This window comes from Lineus longissimus, chromosome 13 (genome assembly GCF_910592395.1).
Source record: "Lineus longissimus chromosome 13, tnLinLong1.2, whole genome shotgun sequence".
NCBI lineage: Eukaryota > Metazoa > Nemertea > Pilidiophora > Heteronemertea > Lineidae > Lineus > Lineus longissimus.
In genome coordinates, this window is record NC_088320.1 from 6942188 (window position 1) to 6956647 (window position 14460).

The 14460-nt window shown below is 40.8% G+C and overlaps 1 protein-coding gene across 3 annotated transcripts in view; it reads left to right on the forward strand.

Annotated features, from left to right (window-relative positions):
* Positions 1-1243: 1243 nt before the first annotated feature.
* Positions 1244-14460, forward strand: part of LOC135498078 (prohormone-3-like) — a 52919-nt gene continuing 39702 nt past the window's right edge. The window contains exon 1 of one of the 3 annotated variants that reach the window (XM_064788238.1): positions 1244-1565. In XM_064788238.1, the coding sequence (XP_064644308.1) occupies positions 1434-1565 (132 nt within the window). In that variant the 5' untranslated portion in view covers positions 1244-1433. The remainder of the gene's footprint in view (positions 1566-14460) is intronic. The other 2 variants (XM_064788237.1, XM_064788236.1) reach the window with 2 other exon arrangements.

Consider the following 14460-nt stretch of genomic DNA (forward strand, 5'->3'; position numbering starts at 1 on the left):
CTTTCAAAAACGTCTGACCTGTTATTGGAAGAGCAACGAGCGCAAATCTTTTAAAACTTGACGTAAGATGACGCTGCCGTCATACATGTATGCAGTGTTATATGCCAAGCTTCCCTGCAAATGAGGTCTTTGATGCAATCCTCGCCTGCGAATGAGGTTGCTGATGACAACCTCGCCTGGGAAAGAGTTTGTTGATGACAGCCTCGCCTTGACTGTGAACAAGGTTGCCGCTGACAATTTCGCCTATGAATGAGATTGTTAATGATAGCCTCGTCTCCGGGTGAGGTTGGTGATGACAATTTGGCCTACAAACGAGGTTGTTGATGACAGCCTCCCCACGAGTAAAGGTTGTCTGTGAATGGTGTTGCTGATAACAAGCCCGTCTGCAAAGGAGGTTGTTGGTGAGAGCCCGCCTGTGAAGGAGGTTGTTGATGACAATCCCGCCGGCGAATGAGGTTGCTGATGACATTCCGCCGGCGAATGAGGTTGCTCTGATTAAGTCTTCGACTGCGAGGGGGTTGTTTTTTTTATGAAGGAATTGACTACTTGGCAAGCCCGGCTTACCAAACAGCGACTTTTTCTTGTCCTGAATGGAGAGTCGAACTCATCAATATTAAAGTAAAGTCTCCTGCTCGCCAACAGGGTAGATGTTTTACCTGTTTGGCAAGCGGCTCTCCAAACAGGACAAAAAAAGATGCCTGTTCGGCGGGCGGCTTGCCAAATAGACCCGGCCTTTTATGAAATGTTCTCCTGCAAATGAGTTTGTTAATGACGGGTGGGGGTGGGAGGAGGCTGGGTTGGCGTCTGTCCCTGCTGCCTTCGACGCTACAGCTAACAAAAGCGTCATGTTCGAATCACCAAGGGCTGTTGCACTGGCCCCACAATATATCAGTCGTAATTTCTCATGAAAACTCCATACCGCTTTGCGTACTGATCAGAAAAAGAATGTAATTCTAAAGAATTTTTCAACTTTTTAAATTTATAATTCTTATGAAGTACTAGAATGGCCCCAAGTAACATGAGTAATGCATCGGTTATAGCTTAGAGTAACCAGGCTGGTAACTTTATGTTATGATATAGCAGGGACATTTATGGTGCCACGCAGAATGCGTGAAGTATGGCGACCAGCAACCTCGTCACCACAGCACTGTTTCCAGGTTTGGTGAAGAAAGCAATATGCGTAAGACGTTCGGTTAACAAACCGTAATCTCCATGCGTTAGAATAAAAGAGACAAAGCGTGGAGTCTGCATCTAGTTGAGAGCGACACACGATCAATATTACGACAGCACAAGAGCGCGAACTAGAATCAGCGGCCGATACATAGTTAGTCCCCACTCTTACAGTCTCCGATAATAAACGTGGACTGGGCACGGGAGAGTTGATATAGTTGTGGAGCCCGGTTTAAATCTTTCAAAACGAAGACTTTGCAAGTATGATGAAAGCAGTGCTGTGTTTCGGACTTTTGGCCATCCTTATCGGGTGCGTGAGAGGATGGGGAAGGATTTTATCGGGCGAGAATAGTATTGGTTACAACAGCTGGATCCCGGCCAGGCGGAGTTGGAGGGTAAGCATATTTTTGAATTCAGACATCATCCTATGTATTAACTGATTTTATTACAAAAGAAGGGACTGAAGTCTGAAGTATTAGATAGGTTGCGCAGCATGTACACTTACAGGCGTAAAAAAATATATATTTTCGCCCTAAAAGAAGTGACGCAGTCTTTTCAATTGATTAGTCATTTTATGTTTGCGGTATATACTGTATGTGTAATTATAACAAGATTTGCATGGTCTTCGAAAATTCCAATGGTAAGCTCCCAGGCTGGAAAAAATGAAGTCGTATATGTCAAGTCGTAGTATAATGACCTTCCCGTGGGTCGCGGCTTGATTATACTCATCTCATCCAAAGGTACGATCTGGAATTGAAACCTCACGCCAGGTCTTATTGGCGAGTGAGTTGAGTATCTAATAAGGAGACCGCAGGTTGTCTTCCCATTTTACCTTGTTCCAACCCAATACAGCAAATCAAATCAGGGCAATATAAAGTCAATAACAATCTCCACTTTCTCGTTTAGTTGCTTCACTGCATTGCTTTTAGTCTATTTTCTTGCCGAAATTGTATTTGCAGTTGATCCAACTACTGAGTTACAGAACTATAGTCAGCTTGTTTTACCATGCGCGATTTAATAGGCAAGGAAAATGGATCCCTTGTAAACTAATTTTGTTCGGACAAAAACAGAATCAATTTCGAGTCAAAGTTAAAAAATCATGCTAAGATGCGTAAAAGATTATTAGTAAGGATATTCAGTTTTAATCGCCCATAAATGCGCGTAATAATAACAATAATTTTCATTTGTAAGGTGCTTTTCCGAGGTTTAACCACGCTCAAAGCGCCCCTCTCCACACCTCAAAAAGCAACGTTTTCAACTGTCTCTTGAATTTTTCAAGGCTTTGTCTTTGCTCGACGGGCTTGGGGCAGTTTGTTCCAAAGAAACGGGTCAGCTTGAAAAAAATTCGGACGCCATTGGCACCAGAGGATGTCCTGGTGACCCTGGTTTTGGGAGTTTGGTACACCGGTTCTTTAAATGCGGGACCCAGTCCACTAAGTGCTTTATGGACTGTGAGAAGTATCTTGTACTCGACACGTGATTTTATGAGGAGCCAATGCAGGTCCACAAGAATTGATTATTTACACGATTATAGTAAGATTCTTCGCTAATACCGTAAACTACGATTTCTCATTTCCATGCTCTTAGCTCATTGCAACCAGAGAATATCAAGTAATTAACAGAGACATATCATTATTATAAAAAAGACAATAATTGACATTGAGTGCATCAGGCAATCTCTGCTTGATTGCCTGGATATTCATTCGCTCCTGACTCGATTCACCCGGTATATACTTTGGTCCTACACAAAGTTCGATCTGAAATAGCGTGGGACGTGGCAGAGACTTTCTTCTGAGTAATTGACGCTGAGAACGATCTCTTCTCTTATTATGTGATGGCGACAGGCAATTGAGTGAGAATATAGCTCTAGCCCGAGGCCTACCTTCGAGCGAAACATTTCATCAGAACATCATTATAAAGCGATATGTCCTTCCCACGAGCGAATGAAATATCATACATAACCACATTGGCCCGTAAAGTTGAGATCACTCTAGATCTACGAATCATGCAATGTGGGCATTATGATGGCCAACTAAAAACCTTATACCAATATAAACTTTCTTTTACGTTCTTAACTATTACATGATCGTTCAAGCATAAAAAAACCGAGAGAAAAATAGAATTATATACATCGATTGGAATCTAAAAGTATACTTTCATAAGATAGGCAAAGTATACAACAGAAAATGCCGCTATTAAAAAAGATATTCTGCAATTGTAGCTGAGGTCATTGGTCTCTATTGCCATTTATTATGCTCGTTGTTCTGGGTGACACCGACTCGTGTTACACTGTCTCCTAACATTTCTTTCGTATATCTTAAAATAGGCAGGTTTCGAAACCCTTACGAAGAGCGCCAAACGACGAAGAACGAAGTATGTAAAAGTAATTTATTGACGGTTTTCCTTGAAAACATTTTCCCGGCAATTTCTGTGCAAACAAAACAATATGCTATTTTGATAATGGCATTATCGAAAATACCTGCTCACACTTTGGCATTTATCAACATCCCTCCATCATTAGCGCCCTGACCAGTCAATTCGACTGACATGGCTGAATTATCAATTTGTTAGCTGACGTATGAAACATGGCAATAATTACGACAATATGACCATAAGATGTTTTCGTTAAGCGAGCAAATCAATGCAACTCTGAAAGCGTCATTTGATAATTATTTACGCGCCGACAGCAATAATGAAATCAAAACATCGTTTGCGGGGAGGCAGTAATTGGTAGCATACAGGTAAACTGTCGTCAATCAATTTGATAAGGGAAAGCTGGCAAGAAATGTCACATCGACAAATTGAATTGTTTGTCCTTTCTTGGCAGTTTTTTGTTGTTTTTATTCCGGGATCGCTTCTCCCCCTGGTCGATAATCCCGATAAGACTCATATAAGATTCCAAATTAAAGATTCTCAGTGAAAGTTCGATTTTACTCAGTGTCGTATACAATCTTAACCAGTTTTGTGTACATATGATTATAACATGTAGTTAAGATCTTAACCAGAACCCTTTAAGCTGGATTTTAATCTGTGTCGTAAACAATCTTAACCAGTTTTGTGTACAAAGGATTATAACATGTAGTTTAGATCTTAACCAGAACCCTTTAAGCTGGTTTTTACTCAGTGTCGTAAACAATCTTAACCAGTTTTGTGTACAAAGGATTATAACATGTAGTTAAGATCTTAACCAGAACCCTTTAAGCTGTTTTTTACTCTGTGTCGTATACAATCTTAACCAGTTTTGTGTATATATGATTATAACATGTAGTTAAGATCTTAACCAGAACCCTTTAAGCTATTGGGGAAAAAAACTTTTTAGGAAGTTTGTTCATGATTTTAACCAGAATCTCAGCAAGTTTTGTGTCAAACAAACTATAACCAACGTCGTGCATCCTTGGATAAACTACATCCAGACAAAGTTAATACGCATATTCCCAAAGAAGTTTCAGAGATGATCTTTATGATACCTAGATGTACGAACACATTAATCGGTGAAGGTCATGTAGAAATTGTTTAAAATTCACACAGCTACATGTATATCGAACTCTCATCGCTTGAAGACTTACGTCTTTGCAAACGAATATTTTTTTTAAGATTTAGGAATGCGCACACCGTTTAGCGACAAAGGCCTTGTCTGTCGTAGTTATCATGGAAATTCACAATCTTTTTGACTGAGATGTTGCATTACTGCTGCACGTGGTGATGAGTGTCGCTTCAGGGTTATTAGTCATGTCACCACCCGCAAGAACAATCTCAGACAATCAATCGGTAAAAAGGGAAAAGCGCAGGCCCATGGTAAAAACTCGACAAGTTTGATTCAGACAAAGAAAGTTGGAACTGACAGACTAAGAGCTCTTGGAGAGTACCTGAGTCGGATAAAACAGTTATACGCGACCCGCCTTCCCATCTCTCGATTAACAAAGCTCTCTTTCAAACCGATGTTAACATACACCAAAAAACCTGGTATTGGAAATCTGACGTTTCGTTCACTTTCTAAAGACGGGGAAAAGGTGGTGCCATATTAGCCAAACAGCATCGCAGAATAATTGGAGGAAACTCAGACAAAATGTCAGAAAACAAAACAAGGGATCTGTCCCAACCAGAACAAGGAAATCTTGCCGGGCATTGTATGGAGTAGCGCCGACGGCCGACCGAAGATAACTTGTATATGGACGACTTAAAAAACTTGACTTGGCCGAACACCAGAGACATGATCTGTCTTGCTGAGGATAAAACCCAATAGCTCAGTGTCGCAAAAAGTGCGCACGTCTGCGGTACATGATGATTATGATGAACGAAACCTCTTCACTAAGTATTGTGACATGTAGCTGGTATACTTACATGAACTATATACAGCCAGATAAGCTGGTAAGAACATGTCTTACAGATGGTATTTCCGTTTCAGAGAAAGCACTCGTTTGGTGACAATTATTAGTAACTACATGAACGTGCTGAATATGAAAGTCCTTAAATGTCATCATGTGGTTTCAATGGTACACATGTGCTCTTAAGTTGTAATGCTAGCAGTGGCTGGCGAGTGGTGATGAAGGATTCGAAACACGCATACTCGATAGAGATGTATGCGCATCAACTTCCATTTCTTTTGTACCCACTCGCATGACCTTAGCCAGTCGATCGAAATGGGCATATCCATGGTGGGAGAACGTCGAGTTGCAGTTACATCTCCTATGTTATCAAACTAAACACTCGGCGGAAAATTTGATCAATGGCTTATTTTCATAACTTTACATTTTGTGTGGTTGTATTTACTTGCAAAAGTGCAACTCACTCGCGACCACTTGAGCGAAATCTGCATTACGCAGACTTCGCAACCCTTACGAACGTCGAAGTACGGAGTTTTTTTGTTTTTTTTCCAATCAGTCGACGACGGCGATTATTCGAGATGTTGTTGATTCCCTGGCCGTGTTAGCCAATTCGAATCATCGTCCTTTAAGGTTTGTGAAGCCTGCGTATTAACGAGTATATTCATTCCTAGGGTGCAATGCATGCGTCATGGAAATTAGTTCGGTCATCGATACTTCTCCTTTAAGAACCCATATGTCATAAGTGTGAAGCACATGTTATCTAATTCCCTACGATTTTGCAATTATTATACAAACCCTAACAAATTTGCCGGTGCAAAAATTGACGATGTACCTCATACTTGTTTGACAATGGTATACTTGTCAAGGCCGGAAACCAAATCGAATTAATTCCTCCTGCACGATATTAGTGTCACTGGTCATAGGGAAACCGTAGAAGACACTTCGTCTTACTTTGCGAGCACGTCAAAATAACTGTTCAGAGATATGTCATGTCTTGGCAAAAGCAATATAAATGATACTTTATATTCCGCTTCCTCTCCTTCTAATACGTCAATGTTAGGATTTGCTGACCTTCTGGAAAAAATACTATTAAATTTGTTCATGCTGTTCAACAACAACCTCTGAATCAAAGTCATTATTCTCTGAAACCGTTTTTTTTCAGTGGGTTTTATTGTACATATATTGTAAATATTACACAATAAATGTGTTAATTTAAGTAACTGTTTCTGTGGTTTTCTGGCCCCCAGGTGTCAGCAATTAAACTAAAATTCTGCGATATTGAATCTAACATTTAAGAATTTTTAGGGAATTGCGTTCAGAAAAAAAATTAAGGCAGTCGATTTGAGTTTCTCGACATATAGCCGAAAATATTGCGAATATGGACTAGGCTTTTTTATTTTTGGTATTAATAGAGCAACTCGTCTCCAAGATAGTAGATGTATGAAATTTAAGCACGAAATAACAGTATCCACATCCCAGGATCTGCCGAAAATCACTAACTAATTGATGTAAGTCGAGTGTCGTTAAACTTGAGGACGTTTAATTATGGCCACCCGATATATCTTATGAAAATGCCATCAAAGGCTACGAACTAAAGAATCTCTCTCGGCAAAGTCAGTGCTTCTGCGCAGAACTCGCGAAATAAATGACGTTGTTTCAGGAATTTGCTATATCCGATATACGCCACATGAAATACTGGCTATTACTGTGATATCCCGGCTAGGCATCCCTTTTACCAAATATGTTCTTGCTTTTATGCAATGAAAAACGCCGTGATGTATTCGTAATACACCAAAGGCTTGTTATTTAGCAACAATATACCGCCAAGGAAAAGGTTACGAATATATTTCTTAGCCAAAAATAAAAGCAATTCCCTCACAAAAAGTAACCTGCACTATGAATAAGTATGACAAATGACTGATAGAGAGCATATTTGCTCTTTATGATGCACAGTTCAGGAAACTCTGACATATCTTTGGCATATTGACGCACGTTCGTACCTCTTTATTTAGCATGCAACATCCGACTGTGTTTGATACTTTTGGCTTGTTTTCTTATTCATAACCTCTTATTGGAATGACATTTCAATTATTTACCATGGGGCGGTATATAGTGGTGAATATCGACTTTAAGCGCGTTATTGGTGTAAAATATCATGCTGAGGTAATGACTGTTCCATCATTCCTGTCACCTTTGATCATCTACGCATCAGACTTAAAGGTTTTGTGTGGCCGAAAGCATTAGTTGGCGCTCATCGAGGTTCGATTTGCCTTATGATGCAGCTATTCTTAATTGGAAATCTACCTATGGTTGCATCTTCAAGTGAGAGTAGAGCATGACCTTAACACCTGCTTTGAAAAACGTTAGCGGGCGCATATAGCCTCAATAGCAGTCGTGTTTAAAAATACCTTTTAGCTTCATTGTTATAGGGATTGTTGTCATTGGCATTGTCATTTAATTTTTTTTGACGTGATGACAGTTTTCCCAGGTATGCTACCGAATATCACTGATCATTGCACTCAAGCTATGTTCCGGTGTAACATCTGTGGTTGTTCCCCATGTGTCAGTGTTTCCAAACAATAGGCAGCTAGAGAGACCACGACTTTTCAATAGGGGGGATACACAGAAAAACTTGTCAATCTATTTTTGAGCGTTCCCAAACAATGAGGGGAAACACTCAAAAACAGAAACACTCAAAAACATTACACCGGTACAATATTACGACTAATATACAGATATACCGATCTCGATGGCCTAGTGGTTAAGGCGCCCGCCTCGTGAACGGAAGGTCGAAGGTTCGAGGCCCGCTGGTAACCTCTTTCCGATGCGGCCGGTTGGTGAGCCGCCAGCTAGTTAAATATAGGGTACAAACTGCCTTCTCGCCAGGCGCCTGGCATTAGAGATAGGAGTTTGGAAGTGAAGAGTGTCTCATAAGCCAAAAAGCTGGCTGGCCCTTTCATTAGGGGTGACACTACAATAAACAAACTTTACTTTTGTACATGATATCATTTGTATTGCTGAAATGGACTCACTCCTACCTACATGTATGTCAGACTTCTGACAGATGACATTTTGCAACCTTCTTCAAAACCCAGGAGTTGAAATACCAGTGTAATGTTATTCATCTTTTGACAAGAAAAGAGATTTATAATGCATTTGCCCTTATTTCTGCACGCAGGTTTCATGTCCTTTGCCGAACCAATATTAGATTGCGGTGCACCGATGATTAGAAAGAAACATCGGGGTGGAAGATGCCATTGGACCGAACTTGGCATTGAACAATATAACAGGACGAGCGCTGCCGTAGGAATAATATCATGGACTGCACCTGGTTGACTTGCCATATCGTACATGTGCGCATACTACATGTATGATGTTATAAGGGTATACCAGATTCACGTGAAGTAATTAAAGGATAATGTACTGAGCAATTTCGCTTGTAAATTTACATAAAGTCTCAGACTGTTTGAAGAATCGATTGTATTCTCGATCCAATGCGACGAGAAGGCATACGAGGAAGCACAATGTCGGGTATAAGTACAATAATGACGCCGATTCACGAATATTTCCGAGGAGCTAAGAGAAAAAAGTGAATGGACGAGTGTCGCTCCCTGGAATTCGTGATTGAGTTCGTGAGCTTTCCGAACCCACCCTACTGTCGATGTGCGAGGACAGGCTAAATCAAAGCGACCGCAAACTAACGTAGTTGGTTTTTCTGTGACAATGGAGTCAAATAGAATAAGAACTGTTAATTCGAATAGTAAATTTAACTTGGTTTTAGCTTATTTGCTTTATCGATTGCGGAATTTTTGAAATCTTTATCTTCACCAGCTCCGCTTCGAATTCCCATGTTTACTTAATTAACTTTTGCCGTTTCTGGTGTGGCGCTAGTGCGATGCTCTACTTTTGCAGACAGAAGAAAATAAGTCAAATATTTTCATAATTTGAAGCAAAAATGAGAATAATCTATAAAGTGGTAGTGCCGTTCACATATTCGCGGGTTGTGAAACTTTTCCCCCTATAGCTACTGCCACCCCATCCAAAAATAGTTCTGGCGAACAATAACCTCGTCCCCCGCCAGGCCATTGTGCGTCTCCGCAAATTCCTGACGCAAGGTTGGATTGTAGCTACGTTTTCGTTGACCGAAGCAATCGACCAACGACCCAATCTTCACGAGATCTCGCAGGGAGTGCGTTGTTTTACCAGGCTGGGTGAACCAAACGACCCATCGTGTAATGAAAATACATAACAACACGTGTACATGTACATGTAGTGCTGCACAGAGACAGATTCTGTATTGGAATCTATTTTCCATTCATTCCAAGTCTAAGTTACGAAGAGATGGGCCGGATATTGACGTATCTTTTAACCGACATGTACAAACAATATATAATCGAATAATCGAATAATCGAACCTTACAAATGGCAGTTCCGAACATAGAATCACTTTCAAGGCACAACCCAACCCCCGGGGTTTTCGTGTGTCCGTAATAATAATAGTTTAGATAAACTTTTTTTTAAACGAACGAAGTTATCAATTATTCTGTCAATATTCGGGCTTCATCAAATGCGATATATTACAGCTTAGATTTTTTCATTATTTTCTTTTTTGATCTAACTACTGGGTGTTGAGGTAAATGGCAAAAGATAATGTTAGACATTTTTTTTTCAATGATGGTTTATTTTGAGCAGCAAATATTGTCTAGTAGTGGGGTTTCCAAATCGGCTTAGTTATTGTTTCATCAAAATCCGCCCAATAATCACTAAAATACAGCGATTCTCAACTTTTTTATCATTTGTTTACTCTAATCTGCAGTGGTTACAATGATAATCACCATCCATGCATATTTCAAGCAACCTACGTGCAATTCATTGTCGTTTCCTTCATGGCCAAACTAGAAAAACCGCGTTCCATTAGACCATATCCAAGTCTCGACCTTTCCACAAACTATTTTTGGCGAAGAGAGCTGGCGAAGTTGGGGCTTTAGACAATGTTCATGATTATGCTATACATCCGGTCACTCTCCTGACGAGTAATGGAGCCTATAATCCACTTCAGGAATTCTCTAACCCATCTATTTGCCTGAAAATTTGTTTAAGTCAGACCTGCTCCGAATGCTCCGACTTGTTTTCGTTCGTAACTAATGTCCGACAACCATAGATTGGGAGTGTACATCTTTCCAAGCAATGCACACAACCTAATGTATTCACTGCGTATCAGGATGGTTGCACGCAGAGCATCACATGAATCTGCTAAAACAAAGACCTCAATACCGTGAGCAGCTGTGCGAAAGAGCTCTCGTTTAAGGTATTGATGCATATTTCATTAAGACATGCACTCAGACATGTCAAAACACGTGAAACTCATCATATCAATCTGTATTGAGTATGTCAGTGGCGATATCACGCACAACCGAAATCGACTGTTCATTGAGAAATGCATCAACGAGAGTCAGGCCAGAGCTTGCTTGAAGATATTCGCGCCGTAGTTACACAAACAGCCTTCACTGACGCCTGGGGCTTGATTGGCTATGAGCAAATTGCTTTTAGTCACATTCAGTTCGGAGTTTTAAACCTTTCAAAGAAATGTATTTGTACCAGTCCTTCTTCTTAACCATGAATACCAAGATAACCGGGTTGCCATTGTCAGTAGATGTTTCCTTTGACGAGTGAGTAGGCGTAGGCTACCTCGAAAACATTGGTTTTTGAAACTTTACATAAGGCACTGATCTCAATGCAGTATAGCGCTTTTGAGGCCACATTAATCTTCGATCATTTCTTCACACCGCTGGTCATGTGATAATGAAAGTGATATTCCTTGATTTGAGTCACTTCTTTACGATAGAAAAGATATTAACCTTCTTGCATTTCGCGCACAAACGGGCCTCCACTCAGAGAGCCTGGATTGGCTTCGAAGGCTTCCTCAGTGGCCAATCACCACCTCCACTAGTATAATGAGAGTGACACCAGTCCCCAAGTTTATCATATTTTTCTGTGACATGGATTTCAAAGCGCAGGCGAGTGTGGGGAACGCCCACTTGCGCAGATCGTGTCTGAACTCTTCAACTTTCACTATTTTGTCTATTTAGTAGAACGCACTCTTTGCTAACAACTTCCCTTACACCCACGTTTCCTGTACGACGTCAAATGCATTTCAATAATAAACTTGTCAAAGCTTGATATCTATCCATTATAATCTCTAGGTACAAATCTAGGAAATTGGACACTAGCAAATTACGCAAATTGAGCAAATTCAGAGTACATATTATATAGTTGCTCCCACCAAGAACGCCACAAACATTGTACATTTTCTGAATTGAAACCCGATATCTTAACCATAATTCAATAACCATATCGTTATGTTTTCAACCTAAGGCGAACCATCAAATGTCTATTTCACCTTAAGTCGGTCGATATGACTTGTACACCAGTGCAAGTGACCCATGCAATACGTACAACTCGTTTAACAAAGTGACATGAAATCGACTTCGAGAAAGACAGTGACTTTATGATTTATAAAATGGTAGAGCTATCCACTTTGCGCATAATTTATTGAACACGATGGGTTTGTGACGAGGTTTTCATATAACTGCTACGATCTGAAATTGGTGTAACAACATTTTGATGAAATATCTAACATTCAAACCTGGTTAGGAAAGGGTTGTAGGGCCACTAACTTTACTATATCGATCTAGAACTATCTAAGGTATCACGCGCGTATAGAATGGATCCCGTCTCACAAGACCAGTCGTGAAGTCCATATGCAACTGCCATATATGTTACTTAATTTGCTTGGTCGGTAAAACGGTTTTAGGTGTTCTTCTTATGTCAGAGTATCCATGCAGTAGACAGCTGGAGAAGCAATGTTTTTTGAGTTGGGGGAAACTGGAAAACACGTGCCAAGCTGTCCTTCAAAGTGGGGAATCATGCACTCAAAAAAAGGAAATACTAAAATATTTTACACCGAAAGGGGCAGGGCGTAAAGGCTTGAAATGTTATAAGACAGAATATCCGGGCAACAAAGGAATTCATCATGCACTTTTGATCTCTATGAAACAACATACCATAATCCGTCGGAATACAATAGGACCGGACTCATTTTTCCAGTGGGACAATTTCGTCTGCTACACTGGCTCAACCAGAAGGGTATACAAAACAACTAATTCTCTGACAAAATGTCACGTGCGTAGACCGACATGGCCACTCTGCTACTGAGTACCTCATATTCTTGACCTGAAAAAACGCGATATTTTTATTGAAGTGGCTATAGTGTGCAGTCGATTTTGTTATGCGACTCCCGGACTTCGACTCATTTGACATTATCACGGTAAATTTGATATGCTATTCTGGTCCCGAAGGTTAAGTGGTAGTGGTCAAGTGGATGTTGATTTTGGTGGTGTGTGGGTGGGGGTACCAACTGATTTAGGACTGTTGGTGGGAAGGCCGAGGAACTGAAAAAGACATGGTGGGGACGCAACTCAAAGCCGGCTAGGGCGTCATCCCTCTGCGGTCGCGGAAGCAAAGCTTCACTCGGGCTTTGACCAAAATTACCGGTTAGCGCATTCATTTGAGGGGGGGGGGGGGTTAATCAAAATACTCAAACCGCACTAGCGGGTACATGTAAATTTTAATCATAACATTACCGTTTGGACAGAACACTGATATTTCCCGCGGCCGCGGAGGGAAAGGTTCAAGCAAAATCGTGATCAAAGGTTTACACCAAAATACGCTATCAACTTCACGCAACCTTTGACAAGCATCTGCTGACATTCAACAGCTATATCTGATCGAGTATCATGACCGATTAATCCAATTGTCCCACGCACTCAATCTGCGCCATTAACAGCATGTCAATCAACGCGAATAATAGAAACTGATTTGACAGAGCTAATCACGTGATACTAATTGATTTGCGCACACTTTGATTGGACAGCTGAGATAGGGAAAATCTGACGAATTGGTTTGGAATACAATGATCGGTCGTCTTGTTTGGTTCAAACGCCAACAATTCAGATTATCGCCAAGCTGTTACACCGTTGCTACTTTTTTCTTTCTCACACTAACCCGGAAATGCCAGCGAATAGACTCATTCCATCAAGGCTTGATTTCACCAGGACCTTTTTGCCTCTGCGACCCCAGCGTGAAAACTACATTTTGTACGTCCAGTCTTAGTTGGCATTTTGGTACGTTATACCCGCCCGCGAGGTTGGTGGAATGCGGAAGAGCCATCAAAAGACACCAGCCGCACCGAAGGAGAAATTTGACACTATCACCAAGAGCCGCAGGGGTCGAGGGGAGTCTTCCATCGGCGATGACCGAAGCGGAGTCTTCCATCGGCGATGACCGAAGCGGTGAAACACTCTAGTTGATACAGGCATTCAACCCGGAAAATCAGGCACGTCATATGCACGTTTATTCTTATGCTTTTCTAGACCAATAGCACAAAAAAATCGCTATTTCGACATCCTCCAAGATTTCAATTAAGAGTAAAATTTAACGCCCCCACCCTTCGACAATCCATTCTTTAGATATTCAAAGACCCAATTTCTGAAATGGACAGTATTGAAACTAAGACATTACGCTGATTGCAGCTGTCATCCTGTGACGTACATTATCGTCGCCGTTATTGAAGCTATGATGCCAAATCTGATGACATGAAGCAGCCATTGGTTTAATTCTTCGTCTCATTAATCAGGCTTTCCAAAAGGCGTGCGCCATTGCCTTTCTAATTAATTGAAGCTTGGCAATGAGTGTCTGCAGAGGCAATATACTAGTAGCTGATGCCATAGAGTCGAAGTTGTCCACACTGAAAGTTGGAGATGTATATCAAGTGACATGCTAAGTTGATAAAAAGTTATGTTGATACGAATGTTGATGCTAGCTGTCAAGTTATCAGTAACTAAGGAGTGCTTCCCTTAAGGACGCTTGCACATTCCAATAAAAAAGTATCGTATCAATTAGATTT